The sequence below is a fragment of the Myotis daubentonii genome, chromosome 11, assembly GCF_963259705.1.
Source record: "Myotis daubentonii chromosome 11, mMyoDau2.1, whole genome shotgun sequence".
NCBI classification, from domain to species: Eukaryota; Metazoa; Chordata; class Mammalia; order Chiroptera; family Vespertilionidae; genus Myotis; species Myotis daubentonii.
The window spans coordinates 43896752-43913045 of record NC_081850.1 but is presented as its reverse complement, the minus strand read 5'-3'; the positions used below and the strand labels follow the sequence as shown (position 1 = coordinate 43913045).

At 36.3% G+C, this 16294-nt stretch overlaps 1 protein-coding gene across 6 annotated transcripts in view; it reads right to left on the bottom strand.

Annotated features, from left to right (window-relative positions):
- Positions 1 to 16294, bottom strand: part of VPS13A (vacuolar protein sorting 13 homolog A) — a 206911-nt gene that overhangs the window by 59729 nt on the left and 130888 nt on the right. For all 6 annotated transcript variants that reach the window (XR_009447628.1, XM_059656963.1, XM_059656964.1 and 3 more), the window contains 7 exons: positions 14460 to 14563; positions 10416 to 10698; positions 6090 to 6485; positions 5719 to 5823; positions 5463 to 5609; positions 995 to 1123; positions 492 to 625 (listed from right to left, as the gene is read on the bottom strand). Coding sequence is in view for 5 of the 6 variants with exons in the window: in XM_059656963.1 (XP_059512946.1) it covers positions 492 to 625; positions 995 to 1123; positions 5463 to 5609; positions 5719 to 5823; positions 6090 to 6485; positions 10416 to 10698; positions 14460 to 14563 (1298 nt within the window). In the remaining variant the exon portion in view is untranslated. The remainder of the gene's footprint in view (positions 1 to 491; positions 626 to 994; positions 1124 to 5462; positions 5610 to 5718; positions 5824 to 6089; positions 6486 to 10415; positions 10699 to 14459; positions 14564 to 16294) is intronic.

Sequence of the window (16294 nt, the reverse complement as noted above, 5' to 3'; positions counted from 1 at the left end):
TGGTGTGACTCAGTGGTTGAGCATAAATCTATGAACCAGAAGGTCATGGTTCAATTCTTGGTCATGGTTCGATCCCCAGTAGGGGATGTGCAGGAGGCAGCTGATCAATGATTCTCTCTCATAATTGATGTTTATGTTATCTCTCTCTTCCTCTCTGAAATCAATAAAAATATATTTAATTTAAAAAAAGAAATCATCATAAAGTCAGTGTTTCATCACCTAGACCAGCCGTGGGCAAACTACAGCCCGCGGGCTGGATCCGGCCCATTTGAAATGAATAAAACTATTGAAAAAAAAGACCGTACCCTTTTATGTAATGATGTTTACTTTGAATTTATGTTAGTTCACACAAACACTCCATCCATGCTTTTGTTCCGGCCCTCCGGTCCAGTTTAAGAACCCATTGTGGCCCTCAAGTCAAAAAGTTTGCCCACCCCTGACCTAGACTTTGCTCAAATCAGGGGATACTGTATTTGTGATCCTCTTCTTACCTTTGCTTATATTCAATAATGTCATTCTTAGTGTGATTTATTAATAGGAATGTAGCTGCTCCATCATGATAATCTGAAAATGTAATAACTGTAGAATGCTCAGCCAAATTAACTCCTGCTATAATACCACCAAGCTATAAAAAAAGAGAAAATATTCTCTAATGTGACCATTTTTCAAAGAATATTAACTAACAACACTTAATAACAAAACTTTTCATAACATATTTTTATTTTATATGGCATGTCTGGGAAACTATACTCTCAATTATTATATATAGATGGGTCAAATTCCAGATGTATATTCTAGCCACTTCTACTAAATCTGTATAACAAAATTGTTTTATGACTGTTTCCCTTTAGTACTTTTTTCCCTCACAAAAAAGAAATCTTTGTTCATTTTTGGTGAAAGGGAAAAAAACCATGAGAAAATTATTTGATACAAAAAAATTAAATACTAGTAAGTAACATTAACTCATCACACACACATACACAAAATTAATTACCTCATTATCCAGACGTAATAAAATACAATTTTCTTGCTTGTTAAAATGTATCTTTTGGGGAGGGCCTCTACTTCCTTCAACTTGAATAAGAAGTTTATTTGAAGCATCCTCAGGCCAAAAGGGAATACACTAAAACATATATTACATATATTTATTTTTTTTAGAACCTACAATATATTGTACCATAAAAACCATTATCATTTTAATAAATCCATCAGGGTAAACAAAATAAAATGAAAATAAATCTCTTTCAACAGTGCTCTTGTTACTGGGTTATTTACCTAAACAGTTATAAACTGCCTACATAGAGATGGGTTGCCACTTATGGACAGTGTGAAAATAAGCAGTAATGGATAGTAAGCTGAAAAGCTATGATAAACAGAAATTTTAATGTGGTCCAGATCTAGAGAAGGGTTTGAAAAATCAACAAGCTGAGCAGAGCACAAGGGAAGCAAGTGATCAGTTACTGAAAATTATAGTCAGTTGTGGGCAACCCTTGGTAATTAAGCAGTAAAGTACACCCAAATGTTGACTCAGGGAAGTCAAACAAGGGTACAAAAGTAAAAGATCTATTCAAAGTTCAGAAAACGAAACAGGCTCAAAAAATTAAAAACTACCTGGATACTGGTGATTTGAAAACCAAACTGAAAGAATAGGAGACAGTGTACCCAGAAAGAAGACTGGATTAGCAGGAGCTGGAAACAAAAAGAACTACACGGAGAGGAATGGAGATGCAAACTGTCTACAGCCCCAGCCAGACAGGAGACGTCACATACTTCAGTGAGACTGTTCATGTGTGATATCTGATTATCACATGACCTGGGAAAATGTAGCAGAACTGACCTGTTAGAGTCCGTTTTATTCAACCATAAAAGGTGATTAACAGAACTAGATGGAACATGGTTAAGGCTGTAAGAGGCTTAAAAGGTGCCCCCCCTCAGGATTTCCTGCAACCTAGCAGACACTTACCTGGAAGAATTAAAAGAGCAGCAATGCTAATCCAAGTCTACTTCCCATGAGGCACTGATGTGCTCTCTGAACTTCCCTAGCCTGCTACCTTCTGGTAGCCTTGCCTTAAAAAATGTTTTTATGCTTAAAAAGATATGCTGCATATCTTTTAAAAATATTGTATGCTCCACCTCTTGAGACTAGAGAAAGTAGGAAAGTACTTGTCTTTTGTAGTGGGAAAACAGAGCTATAGATAAGCTAAACAAATCTATATAGGTAATAATCATGAGTATAAATCTTATGGTAAGGTTGGCCACTATAAGCCAAAATTAAAATATAAGACTTTTAAACTAGCAAAGAAAAGATATCTTAAGAGAGGGGAAATTGAAAATAAGACAAGATCTCTCTTTAAAAAAAAAAGTTGTTATGCAGTTGTAATCAAAATTAATATAAATATAAACTAACTGTCGAAAGACATGGGCTATAGAATGTGTTTTTAAAAAGATAAGACCCAATAATGTTACTGGCAGTAGACACATAAATCGAGACATAGAACTGCTGTAAATAAAAGTATGGAAAAAGTTATACCTAGAAAACCTATAAAGCAAAACAAAGCTGCCGCTTTAATCACTGCAATTAGATACACAGACAGTTCTATAGCCAACAAGCCAAGAACCCACACGAAACATTTACAAGAATAAATACTATATTTATTTAACAAATATTTATTGAAAGCATACTATGTTTAACTATTCAAAACCCCCCAACAGTTCTCCATTTCACTCAGAGCAAAAGATAAATCCTTGCAATGGCTCAGAAAGTTCTGCACGATTACCCTTTATCACTGTTATACCTTGTCCTCTGCTACTTTTCCTTCTTCTAGTACTACTGGCCACTTCGCTTTCCTTCAAACATGCCAAATATTCTCCAACCTTGGGGCACCTACCCTGGCTGATCCTTCTGTCACTAATGCTCTTTTCCAGATACCCACATTGCTGAAGTGGCCAGCTCCTGGCTAAAAAACTACGTGTAATTTTCAGGTCAGAATATAGTTAATGACAAAGGTGATTTTTTTTTTTTTTATGGCAGGCCTCACAGGGAAAAGCTGTCCTCCCACACCAGACCAGGTGCACAGCCAGCTATTTGCATTGTCAAGGACTCAGCCCTACCTCCAGCCAAGCTCTTACACATATCTGCATTCCTACCCCAGGCACCTTTATTCAGAGGCTTTTTTTGTAGTGCCCTTGGCATAGGCCTTCCTCAGGAACCTATGCAAAACCTCTTTATCAAGGTGAGAAGGGGAACCCTGAAGACACATATTCTCTATTCTGACTCAGTGTTCAGGATTTTTCCACTCCGAGCCTTTCCCCTTGTTCACCCCCATCTTCCAGGTCCATAAAACTGTAAAAGCCTTTTGTTCAGGGCTCCTCCGATTGTGACACAACCCTAGTGTCTTGCTGATCTACCTGACCCCTGCCTGACCAATGCTGTTCCATAGGAAAAATGGAACAGGGGAGTTGGGGCTTTCTCCAGTTTAGCTTCTTGCTTATACAATCTCAGTAAGCGACTGATTAAAGGTTTGACTATGTTCATTTTGGTTTGTTATCTTAATCAGCTACTCCAATACCTGGCTGCTTAGCACCAGCTCAGCTGAGCTCCTGACAATTGCTAATTCTCACAATTCCTCCAAGTCTTTCAAATGTGACCTCAATAAGTCCTAGCCTTGACCACCTTATGCAAAATTATAGCTCACCCCTTTTCGCTGTGACTTTATTTTTAATCCTCACCTGAGAATTTTTTTCCACTAATTTTTTTTTTTTTTTTTTTTAGAGAGAGTGGAAGGGAGGGAGGGTAAAGGAGAAAGAAAAAGAGAGAGGGAGAAAATAATCAATGCGAGAGAGACACATAGATTGGTTGCCTCTCATACCTGTCCCAAGGTAGGGTAGGGATCAAACCTACCACCCAGGTACATGCCATTGACTGGGAATTGAACCCAAGAACCTTGGTCCATTGGGTGATTTTCTAACCACTGAGCACACCGGCCAGGGTATTCATTATAACTCTTAATACTCCTTTACCTGTCTTATTTCTATTCCCCCGTCACCTTTAAACATATTATATATTTTACTAATTGATCATGGTATTATTCATTTACTGTTTCCTTACAACTCCATTAAAATATAAACTATACAAAGACTGGGACTTGTGGTTTCATTAGCAAATGTAACTATCGCAAGGCACATAGGAGTACACAATAAGTATTTGCTAAAAGAATGAATTAACAGGCAGACTTGAAAAAAGTGGAGCTTCTGGGAATGAGAAATACAAATAAAAAACTCAGGTGAGGGTTTAAATAACAGTTTAGACATAGTAAAAGTAAAAAATTATGGAAAATATACGTAGAATTTATCCAGATTGTAGCACAGAAAGTTATACAGATAGAAAAAAAGGATATTAAGAGACAGAGAAAATAGAATATGAAAGTCTAGGGTATGTCTGATTAAAGGCTCAGAAGGAGAAAATGGATGAACAGGAGAATACTTAAAGAGACAATAGTTGCAAATTTTATAGAAAGTATGAAAAATCATTACCCCACAGATCTAGCAGTAAGGCATATGAGGCAGGATATATAAAAGGAACCCACATGTAGACAAATAGTATGACTGCAAAATATCAAACACAAAGAGAAGACTGAAGGCAGCTAAGGAGAAAAGAAAGATGACCTCCAAAGAAATGACAGAACCACAGCCAAATTTTCAACAAAAATGGAAGCCAAAAAACAGTGGAGTAAAATATACAACATGCTGAGAAAAAATAGAATTATCAAAAAAAGGCATCATAAAAGAAAGATGATGATAAAAACTTTATGGGTAAACACCCACTGATGGTACTTTCCTACAGAACCAGCACTAAAGCAAATTCTAAAGGAAGTAGCTCAACCAAATGACTCAAGAAGGATGGCTTAAAAGCAAGATAGAATAATGAATAAAAATAGCAAACACTTCTCTTATAATCCTAACATATTTGAATAAAATTTCTTGAAAAGTAAAATATTCTATCACCCTCTGGCAGTCCTTCAGACAGCTCTTATGTAGAGGTTTAACAACTAAAGATGGAGTAAAAGAAATATTTTACTCCTAAGACACTACCACCTTCTTAAAATAACTGGCTTAATCTAGTCTTTAAAGGCAGTCCTAACAGCTTCCTGAAGAGAATAAATTATTTCCTTCTCTCTCCTGCATTAATACCTTATCTAGTCTTCTACTGCTCTATTTGACTCCATTTGGTTAGTAATTGCTAAATGTTTACCTCCCTTACCGAGAAATGTATTTCTCGATGGCAAGTTCTGAATTTTAGTAATTAAATATCTAGGGCTTGGTACAAATACTCAATAAATGATTATGAAACAAATAAAATTGGGGGAATGGAAAGATAAAACATTACGTAGTAATTTCAGTTATCTAACTTCCAGGAAAAATGAAATTCCTAAGAGCTATATTATTGAAATCCATCTACCCACCTGCTCCAAATCGAGAGAGAGCCATTTATCACTCCCCTCTTCAGCCACTGATATATGATACTTGCTTTTGTTTTCGATCATATAAAAAGGGGTAAATGTCACAATTCTGGTAATGTTAAAACTGCTGAGGTCTATAATGACACCAACCTAAGGAAGAACATATTATTTATTACATTATCATAACATCCTTAAAAATTAAGTAGTCAATAGACACAGTTTAAATAAAAATTTCTTGATGAGCAGAGAATGAACTCACTTGATACTCCATTTTCATGCCTTTACATTTAACAGCTCCATGACTACCAACAGTATCAATTGAAAACTGATCTGATAATTCACTATCAGTTATCATAAGCTGAACCTAGGAAAAAATATTTCAAAGATATTACAACATAAGTACCTTTAAAAATTCCAACCTAAATTTATACATTTTGCTTTTCAGCATAAATATTGTACTGTTAATGCACTAAACATTTCCCAACACAAAATTCTAATCTTTATAACCTCAAATATTTAACAAATGTTATTTCTACCTGTTTCATATTATTTTATTCTTCAAAATTCTAAAATCTAAAAAGGAGTGATAAATAGCTAAAAAAAAAAAAAAAGTCAAAAAACTTTACGTACCTTATTGTTATTAAAAAAGTGCTTTGGCTGAAAAGAAAAGAGAACTGGCATTTTATAATTAGGCGGATGCTTTCGATGAATTCCATCTGCTTTATACTGTAGCATTCGACCAGTTTTATTGACCATCCAGTAAGGGCTATGAAATGCCACAACTGTCTGGCCAGGATTATAAGTCACATGGATAGCAATATCTAAATCAGTCTTTTCTATTTCTGTAACACAGGTAAAACTGATGAAACTAATATCTTGTTGATTAGGTTTTATATGATATTCACTTTTCCAATCTTGATTAAGATAGTCAAGTAATTTTAAATGTAGTATTGCTTTATCCAATTGTACGGTACAAATATGGGCAGAAGAACCTTCATTTAGAGTAAAAACTCTATGTTCATTCCCCTGTAATAAACAAAATATAGTAAATATAGTAAATTTTTTAATGTCTCAGATAAATATGCCAAAAATTCTATTTAAGGATTTCAAATGTTATACGAACTGCTTTTGAAACATACTTCTGTCTGAACAAGTTAGAAGACTTATATTCAAGTTCTAACTCTGCCTACTATGTAAACTTTCACATTTCCTCCAAGTCTGTGGGTAAATTATTCGAGATATGAGTAATCATATTTCAAAAATGGTCTAAATGATCAACTTCAAAGGACTATGGTTAGGATAAAACTAAGTAATATAATGTAAAACTCTAATGGAACTAGTAAACATTATAATGCATATAACTAGTAAAACATTTTAAAAATCTTATCCATTAGTAATTTTAGTTTTGAAAGCTAAAAAATGATGGAAAATGCATGGGAAGTGATGAAATCTTATCCATTAGTCATTTTAGTTTTGAAAACTAAAAAATTATAGAAAATGCATGAGAAAAGAGATGATAATCCAAAATAAGTCCCATTCTTGATTGTTAACAATCGTTCATCACCCATTTCCAATTATCCTATATTAGAGGCCCAATGCATGAGATTTGTGCAAGGGGTTTGGCCCTCGCAGCCGTGGCAGCTTGCTTCAAGCCTCGCAGCCCAGGCTTTGTCCAGAAAGTCGTTCAGCTGTCCCATCTAATTAGCATATTATGCTTTTATTATCATCTATACTAATAAAAGGGTAGTATGCTAATTAGACCAGAGGTCCTTCCAGACAAAGCCACAGTGGCTGCAAGGCCGAGGGCCGGCAGCCATGGCAGCTGTGAGGGCCGATCCAGCACCATGGTCCCTTTTTGCAGAGGCCATGGGAGAAGGCAGAAGGAGAAGGTGGTGTCACGGGAGAAGGGAGGAGGTGAGAAGGTTGGCGCCACGGGGGAAGGGAGAAGGCCAGCACCGCGCGAGAAGACAGAAGGGAGAAGGCCAGCACTGCGGAAGAAGGGAGAAGGTAAGGTAGCAGGCAGTTAGGGGGATCAGGCCAGGAGGGGAGAGCAGATAGGCAGTTAGGGGCAATCAGGCCAGCAGGGGACATCAAGCAGGTAGGTGAGCAGTTAGGAGCCAGTGGTTCTGGACTGCGAGAGGGATCCCGGATTGGAGAGGGTGCAGGCTGGGCAGAGGGACTCCCCCCCCATCTGTGCATGAATTTTGTGCACCAGGCCTCTAGTCTACACTAATAAAAGAGAAAAATGGTAATTGGCGTACGACGATACCCTTTTCATTGGCTAATCAGGGCTATATGCAAATTAACTGCCAACTATGATTGGCAGTTAACTGCCAACTAAGATTGGCAGTTAACTGCCAACAAGATGGCGGTTAATTTGCATATGTAGGCACAATGCAGGGAGGCGAAAGGGAAAGCAGGAAGAAGCCCCCTGCCACTGACAGTGATTGGAACCCCAGGGGGGAGCTAAGAGCTGGGGGGCAGGGCAAAGGCGGCCCTGGGGCCGCCTTTGCCCTGCCCCCCAACCATGATCAGAGAATCAGGCGCCTTTGCCGCCCTGGCCAGTGATAGCAGGAAGTAGGGGTGGAGCCAGCGATGGGAGCTGGACACGGTCGAAGCTGGCAGTCCCGGGAGCTAGGGGTCCCTTGCCTGGGCCTAAAGCAAAGCCCACGATCGCAGGGCCACTGCAGCTGTGGGTCCCCGCTGCCCGGGCCGGACGCCTCAGCCAGAGGCGTTAGGCCTGGGTAAGGGCGGAGCCTGCAACCGTGGGGAGCTGGGGGTCCCCACCTCTGCCGGAGGCCTCAGGCCTGGTCAAAGGGCCGATCCGGTGATTGGTGATCGGAGGGTGATGAGGGTCAACTCCTCTGGCTGAGGCATCAGGCCTGGGCGGGGGGCTGAGACGGGGATTGGGGGGATATGATGGTCCCCTTGCCCAGGCCTGAAGCCTGGGTCAGAGGCGTCAGGCTTGGGCGGGGGGTGGAGCAAGCGATCAGAGGGAGATGGGGGTCCCCTGCCCAGGCATGATTCCTGGGCCAGAGGCCTCAGGCCTGGGCGGGGGCCAGAGCCAGTGATCGGGGGGAGATGGGGGTCCCCTGTCCAAGCCTGACACCTCTGGCAGAGGCGTCAGGCCTGGGCAAGGGGCCGATCCTGCGATTGGAGGGTGATGGGGGTCAACACCTGAGGGATCCCAGTATGTGAGAGGGGGCAGGCTGGGCTGAGGGACACTCTCCCCCCACACACCCAGTGCACGAATTTCGTGCACCGGGCCCCTAGTAGATAATAAAAGGGTAATATGCAAATTGTCCCCTCAACTGGGAGTTCGACCAGAATTCAACCAGGGAGCAGGGTCAGCCTTCCAACCTCTCGGAGCCCCTCCCCTTGGCTGACCCCATCCCTGATTTTGTCCCCCTCCCCCCCAATCGGGGGCGGGACCAGCATGCCAACTGCCTATGGCTCCTCCTCCCAGCTGGCCTGGCCTGATCGGCCCCATCAGGGTGGGCCAGCTGGACCTCACCCATGCACGAATTCATGCACCGGGCCTCTAGTTGTTTATAGTATTATATCTTATGCATCTCTCAAAAACATTCATTTCTCTTCACCCCCACTTTCATTACCTTAGTTCCTGCCACTGTGTCCTCTCACTTTAAGTCTCCTAACTGCTCTTGTCTCCTTTAATCCCTTCTTCATACCACAGCTAACCTGTCTTTCTAAAAATTGGTCATATCCATTGGGAGCTAGCAAACAGAATGTGATCCCTAAAAGCATCAAATTAAAAGTCCTATAAGAATGGCACATAGATAGATAGTATGCCTGGATAATTCACCAGATTGTCTAGCATCTCTAACTTGGTTCCTTCCTGTTGTTATAACACAGGAATCTCTTCATCTTAAGATTTTAAATTAGTTAAAGTAAAAGTAATTTAAGTTATTGACACCTGGCATGTTAATATCCACAAAATAGAATAGTAGTGGTGGTGCTGTTAGAGAGGTAAATGAATAGCAATCATGTACCTACAAGGCACTGTGCTAAATCCTTTATATATATATCATCTAGTTTGATTTCCCCATATCCCAATCATGCAAGATTTATTACTATCCCCCTTTCATAAATTAGGATAAATAATTCAGAAAGACAATATAACTTGCCTAAAGTTAGTAAGTAATAGAACTAGGATTACATCTCTGATCTACCTGACAGCAAAGTGCAAATTCTTAACCACTAGAACAGCTGCCAAATATAAAGAAAAACAGATATTCTTAAACCATAGATGTTAACTTCACCCCCCCAAAAAATTATCAAAGAAGTGTATACATATAGTAAATCCCAATAATAATTAATACACTATGACCAAAACAATAATTAATAAATTACAATGAAGAAATTTCTTATATTTGATAGGCATGGCAAATGTAATATTAAAATCCTGATGAAATCAGACATAATTTGTTAAAACAAAATATTTAAAAGAAAAAGCATCATTATAGGGCATAAAATCCTTTTAGAGACCTATTATCAGAATAATATAATGTAGCAGCATTTTTCCACTTAAGTCTAGTACTTAAATATTATTTAATACTAATTCTCATACTTGTTTCAAAAGTTAGGATCCATATTTTAAATGTATGACATATGAAATGTATATGCTTAGAAAATATAGAAAAATATATATTCTAAAACTACAATGTTTTAATCTGAAGAGCTACCTTCAGGTGATGTGAGTGTAGGCAATTTCTATCATCTCTATTTTCTAAATGACATATCACACTTGTGTAGGTAATTTATATTCAACTTAGTAGTCAAATTTCAAAGGTGAATCAATGGAAAATATTTTTTAAATCCTATTCTTACACAGCATGATTAAACATTTATTTTCCATTTGAGTATTACCAAATAGTATTACCTATCCCCAGTACCAAAACCATAGACACAAAGATATTTAATAAAATTCCAGAATACCTCTATATAATAAACAAGTTTGTAAGGAAGAAGATTTCGGAGTAGGATAGGTGGCCACAAATGCATTATGTATGGTAAGTCCCAACCATCTTCTGAATATACTGACAGAGATGTCAAATTATCTTTTTCTGGGACAATATTAATAATAAATGGTTTCTTAGACGGGTTTATAGGTCTACATTGCCTCTTTAGAAAAGAGCCTTCATTTTTTATAATTTCTTCAAAGTCAATTGCTTCACACATTTGATAGTCCTCATCTTCTGGCTTCAGAAAAAGGAGTGATCTGCATAAAACATTAAAAAAGATGTGTTGAAATCCTTTAAAAGAAAACATATTAAATTATATGATTATAGCTTTAGAACAATGAAATCACCTCCCTCCATACTATTTTAATATATTTTTATATTTTCACCTTCTTAGAAATAGGTAAGATAGACAATAGATAAATATCTTCATCTTAACTTTCAGGAAATTAATAGTTATTTAGCTTTTAAAAGAATATTTATCTTATAAACTTACTATCTTAAATGTGTGTTTACAATTAACCATATATTGTGTCTTATGGGTTCTAAATTTACTAGAGTGATCACTTTGTAAGGTATATAAGTGTCTAATCACTATGTTGTATACATGAAACTAATATATGTCAACTGTAATTAAAAAATAAATTGTAAAAAGTATGTTTACAAGATAACTGGTTTCTTACAGAAAATACATAATCATATAGGTCACATATGTAAAGCAAACATATATAACTATCTTTGACTTGTACATTTAACTTAAAGAAGTTGTCTTTCCTGGATATGTGGTCCTAATAGGAAGTAAATGTCATGAATGATTTCATGAACTAAAAAATTATTTCTATTGAAAAAATCACCAGTTAAAGCTATCAATAGATACTTAATTTTATTAAAATGTTGGGCATAGTTGCAGAAGTGGTTACAAGAAGATAGTGACAAAATCAATAGGCATCACATATGATTAATTCACAAATTTAAATATCACTGTCCTTGTTTACATTTAAGGTACATTTTAGGTTTAACAATTTTTAAACCTAAGCTGTGTCCACGTATAAATACTTAAGAAATGTTTTTGTACTTGTAAAACTAATCAATTATGGTGACATTGTTCCTTACAGATGAACAACTGTCAGTACTAGCTCTAGACCTAATTATTTTCTTAACCCTTTTTGGTTCAACATCGAGGCTGACTCGACAGACCAGGCGCTAGGAGCAGGTCCAACGTCGAGGCTGAGGTCCACACCGCAAACCGGTTCAACATTCAATCCCGTCAATTAATCTGGACCAGACTGTTTGAATTCCAAAAATAAAATTGGACTGCAAAGGGTTAAGCTTCAGTCTTAAAATTCTTAATATCTACACATATTTCTGTAATGATGTCTAATGGTGCCCTAAACTTGCTAGACTAAATTCTGAGCCCTCCATATCCGCTTCTTTGTTTTCTTTTCCAGGAACTTCCAACTACTGGCACCCTGGACTCTGAAATAATTTTAGACACTTCCTTCTCCCCTACACACATAACTTTTTCTAGGGTGGCTGCAGAGTATTCTGCAGAAGTGACAATTTTCCCAAAAATCTTTGTTCTGAAGAAAACACTTGAAGTAGAGAAATATGAAAGTTTAAAGAAAAGTCTAAGAAATAAATGAAGAGAAAACATGAGAGAAAGATGTTCAGTGGCAAGAGGTTCTGGATGAGAAAAACTGATGAAGTGAATGGTTTTACAATGGAAGAACACCAAATGTTCTTAGAGGGAAAGGAAGAAACAGATTACATTACAGATGAAGATAAAATGTATATAAAGGGGTGCAAGAAAATGAAGGAGCAACTACCTCAATGTGAACTTAAAACTATCTTTCAAATTTAATCTTCCAACTTGCACACTACACTCCAATCATATCCCAACTATTCTTTATAGACCTATACAAAGCCTTTGTTTTCATGTCTCCTTATCTTTGTTCATGTAATTCCTTGCACTTAAGATTGTCCTTCTCACCCTACGTTTGGCTCAGCGGATAGAGCGCTGTCCTGCAGACTGAAAGGTCCCAGGTTTGGTTCCGGTCAAGGGCATGTACCTTGGTTGCAGGTACATCCCTGGTAGGAGGTGTGCAGGAAGCAGCTGATCGATGTTTCTCTCTCATCAATGTTTCTAACTCTCTATCCCTCTCCCTTCCTCTCTGTAAAAAAATCAATAAAATATATTTTTAAAAAAGATTGTCCTTCTCCACTAATCTCCACATTATTATAGTTTACCTATAATTCATCTAGGTAATCTCTTCTTTGTTTTTCATAGTTTTCTGAAACAATAAGTCTTTCTGTAACTCTCTACAACCCATCATTTTCTACCTCTGTATTTACAGAATATATCAATCACCCAAGGGGAATAGCCAGGCCAATTCATCTTGTTATCCTACAGCAGTGTCGTATACACAATAAAAAGACTTGATAAATAACTGTTAAATGAATTAAATTTAAGGATAAGTATCTGTAAATTCTACAATTAAAGATAGCTATTTGTTAATTTAAGAGCTCATATCTTAAATGTAAGTATACCCATGTCTAAGCATTGGAATAGGAGAGTACCTAATGTGAAATCCAAGCTGGTTAGTTATTAATGATTCTAGTAAATATTGAATAACTTCCATGTAACCAATTAATATTTAGCTTTAAACAAAAAAGTATAAAGATAACTAATGGCTTAATTTTTCTATAGTCACAAAATATAATACTAATTTATTAAAAATAAAACATAGTGCCATTAATATTTATTATCCAAAAACAAAATGAATTTGAGGTTCTTCATAGAAATTTTTAAACATACCTTACATGTTATCTTAAGTCTTGTAATCTACCTATAATCCTCTCTAGAACATGTTCAGGCACTATAAATTATTTTATTGTTGTTCTCTGAATAATATATAATTTTTTTCCCTCAGCAAGTTCAAATTAAGTAATATAATACTCATTATGGTCAGAAGGACAATAGAACGTTTATTAGGGTGAGCAGGTCTAATACTTGATAATATGTGTCTAAAACTGCTAGATTGTCTTCTAAACATTAGTGATCCAGTCTTGAACTCCTAGGCATGGGTCAGCATGAACAGACGGAGGGGATATTTAAACACTGCTTGTAATTTTGTCTCCGTCCTTCTGTAGCATAGGACTAAGTGTCCATGTCTAGCATGTGTTCTGAATAGCACCTTAGACAACCATGATGCTTATTCTGAGGAAGGATTTATTTTCCAAAATCTCAATTTTTCCTTGCTTTAAATTTTCAATTCCAAATTAAATATCCTGAACAATAATACTTGTTTGTTATGATATTAAACCTATAACTACGAAACTAGCCCATCATTAGTATTCTGTTACAATTTTAATATATCCTTTCTTAATATAAGATTTTACATCAAGTTTAGTCAAGTTACTTTAAATATTTAAAACTGATTAAAATTCTAAAATAATCAACAGATAAATGTGCAATATTTTGTTTTCTAAAGGAATTCCAAAAAAAGTTTATTAGAAACCTTTAAAAAGTAAAAATCACTTCATAACAGTATATGTAAATCCAGAAACCACCAATTATACACAATTAGATATTTTTTTAAAGTTGTGAATATACAAAGTGGGGCAAAAGTAGGTTTATAGTTGTTCATATGAAAAGTAATGCAATAATTAATAAGTAATAATGTAAGAATGAACTCTGTATTTTGCATTCTCAAAACTGTAAACCTACTTTTGCCCACCCCATAGAAGATTATGGTTATAATGGCTATATTGCAAGCATGTAATAATTTAATTTACTGGTAAAGCATAAATAATTTATATGGTATAAAATAAATATATTAAATAATATTTCCTTTAAAAACACTCCTAAGTGCCCTGAAACTTATATAAGTCACATAGGGTCAGATAGTAACAGGAAAGATTTGATGAAAGTTTGATAATTGAAAGATAGCTATCCCTATCAAATCAGAAACTAAAAACTCTATGAGAGACGTAGAGCAAACAAGTAGATAAAAAGAATCACCGGTAAGATGCTAACGGTATGTTAAATTCATTTCCAGGTGCAGCCATTCCCAATAAAGTATTCCCTTCATAAACAGAAAGTGGGATTGAGAAATGATTTCTAATCTAGGAAAGAAAAATAATAATATTTAGTATCATTAATCTAATAAACTAAAGATATTTAAAATATATTCCACATAAACACCCCAACAAAAGATCAAAGCAATATTTACCTTGCTTATATAATTAAGAAAAGAAGTAAACATGTAATTATTATCCTAAAAATATAAAATATACCTACAAACAGTTATATTTACCTTTGGATAGATAAAAACAAACAGGTTATTAAGAATAATTTCTTATCCTTCTATATCTTACTAATATCCTCTAATTTAAAAAAAATCATACTGAAAACTAAGATTAAATGGAGTCTTAAATTCACTATATTTTATTTCTATATCTATTGTTTGCTCCACCTAGTCACAAATAGAAATACATTTTGATTTCTAAAAATAATACCTATATAAAACTTAAAATTAATGTTTAACTACTTAATGAAATTTTAAAAATCAACAAGGACAGCCCAACAGTCATCTTTTAAAACAGTTAATTATAAATCATAAATGAAAGAAAAGGAATTTATGCTTTCAGCCATAATGGAATAATAGGGATCAGATATACCTTCTCAACCTAAAAACTAAACAATGATTTTCAGACACTGGTTAGACAGCAGCAGAGAAAATAAAAATATAAACAAAATCCAGCAAGAAAAGCCCTAAAACTGCTCCATCTTGCTGCCTGGATAGTTTTGAAGCTATTGTATAAGAAAGGAGAAGTCAAACAGAGCTAAGTAAACTATCTAAGGCATAGGAGGGAACCTTGTTTTAGCCAAGGGCCATTTGGATATTTATAACATCCTTCGCAGGCCATACAAAATTATCAATTTAAAAATTAGCCTGATGTATTTGGTTGCACATTTAATTAAACTCACCCCTAATGCCTTGGCAGGCCCAGACCAAATGATTTTGCAGGCCTTATATGGCCGGTGGGCCAGGTGTGCCCCACCCATGCCTTAGATAGTTTACTCCTGTGAATGTGCTAATCAGTACTGAACTGAAGTCTTGAGAGTAGGGCACACTCTTAAATCTCGGGATTCTAAGGCTTGGTAAAGATTTACCTAAAAAGGGCAGGCAGAACAATTTCTGGTGCTGACAGTTTCTTTTCTCACCAACCAAAGTTGTTTGGATGTATGGATATATATACTTTTTATCAACTTTAAAAAGCTTTTTCTGTCATTTGTTTCTTCAAATGACCTTGTTTAGTACAGAAGGTATTAGTTGCAGAGACTTGCTAATGGTACAAAATTAGCCCTGAACTAAAAGGCTGCTTGAATCCCACCTAAAAAGTTTAAAAATAAGGACTGAGAGGATCACTTTCCAAGTAACATAACTATAATGGAGAATAAAGTTCAAGAATACAAAAAGAAATATATTTCAAGCAAGGTAAAATTCACAATTTTAGGTATCCAATAAAAATTAATAGATACATATAAATGTTAAAGAAATAAATATTAATAAAAGGAAACAGCCCAGCTGGAGTGGCTCAGTGGTTGAGCATCAACCTATGAACCAGGAGGTCATGGTTCGATTCCTGGTCAGGACACATGCCCAGGTTGTAGGCTCAATCCCAATGTGGGGTGTGCAGAAGGCAGCCGATGGATGATACTCTCTCATCATTGATGTTTCTATCTCTCTCTCTCCCAAGCTCATTCTATGAAGCCACCATCATCCTAATACCAAAACCAGGTAAAGACAACACAATGAAAGAGAATTACAGGCCAATATCCCTCATGAACAT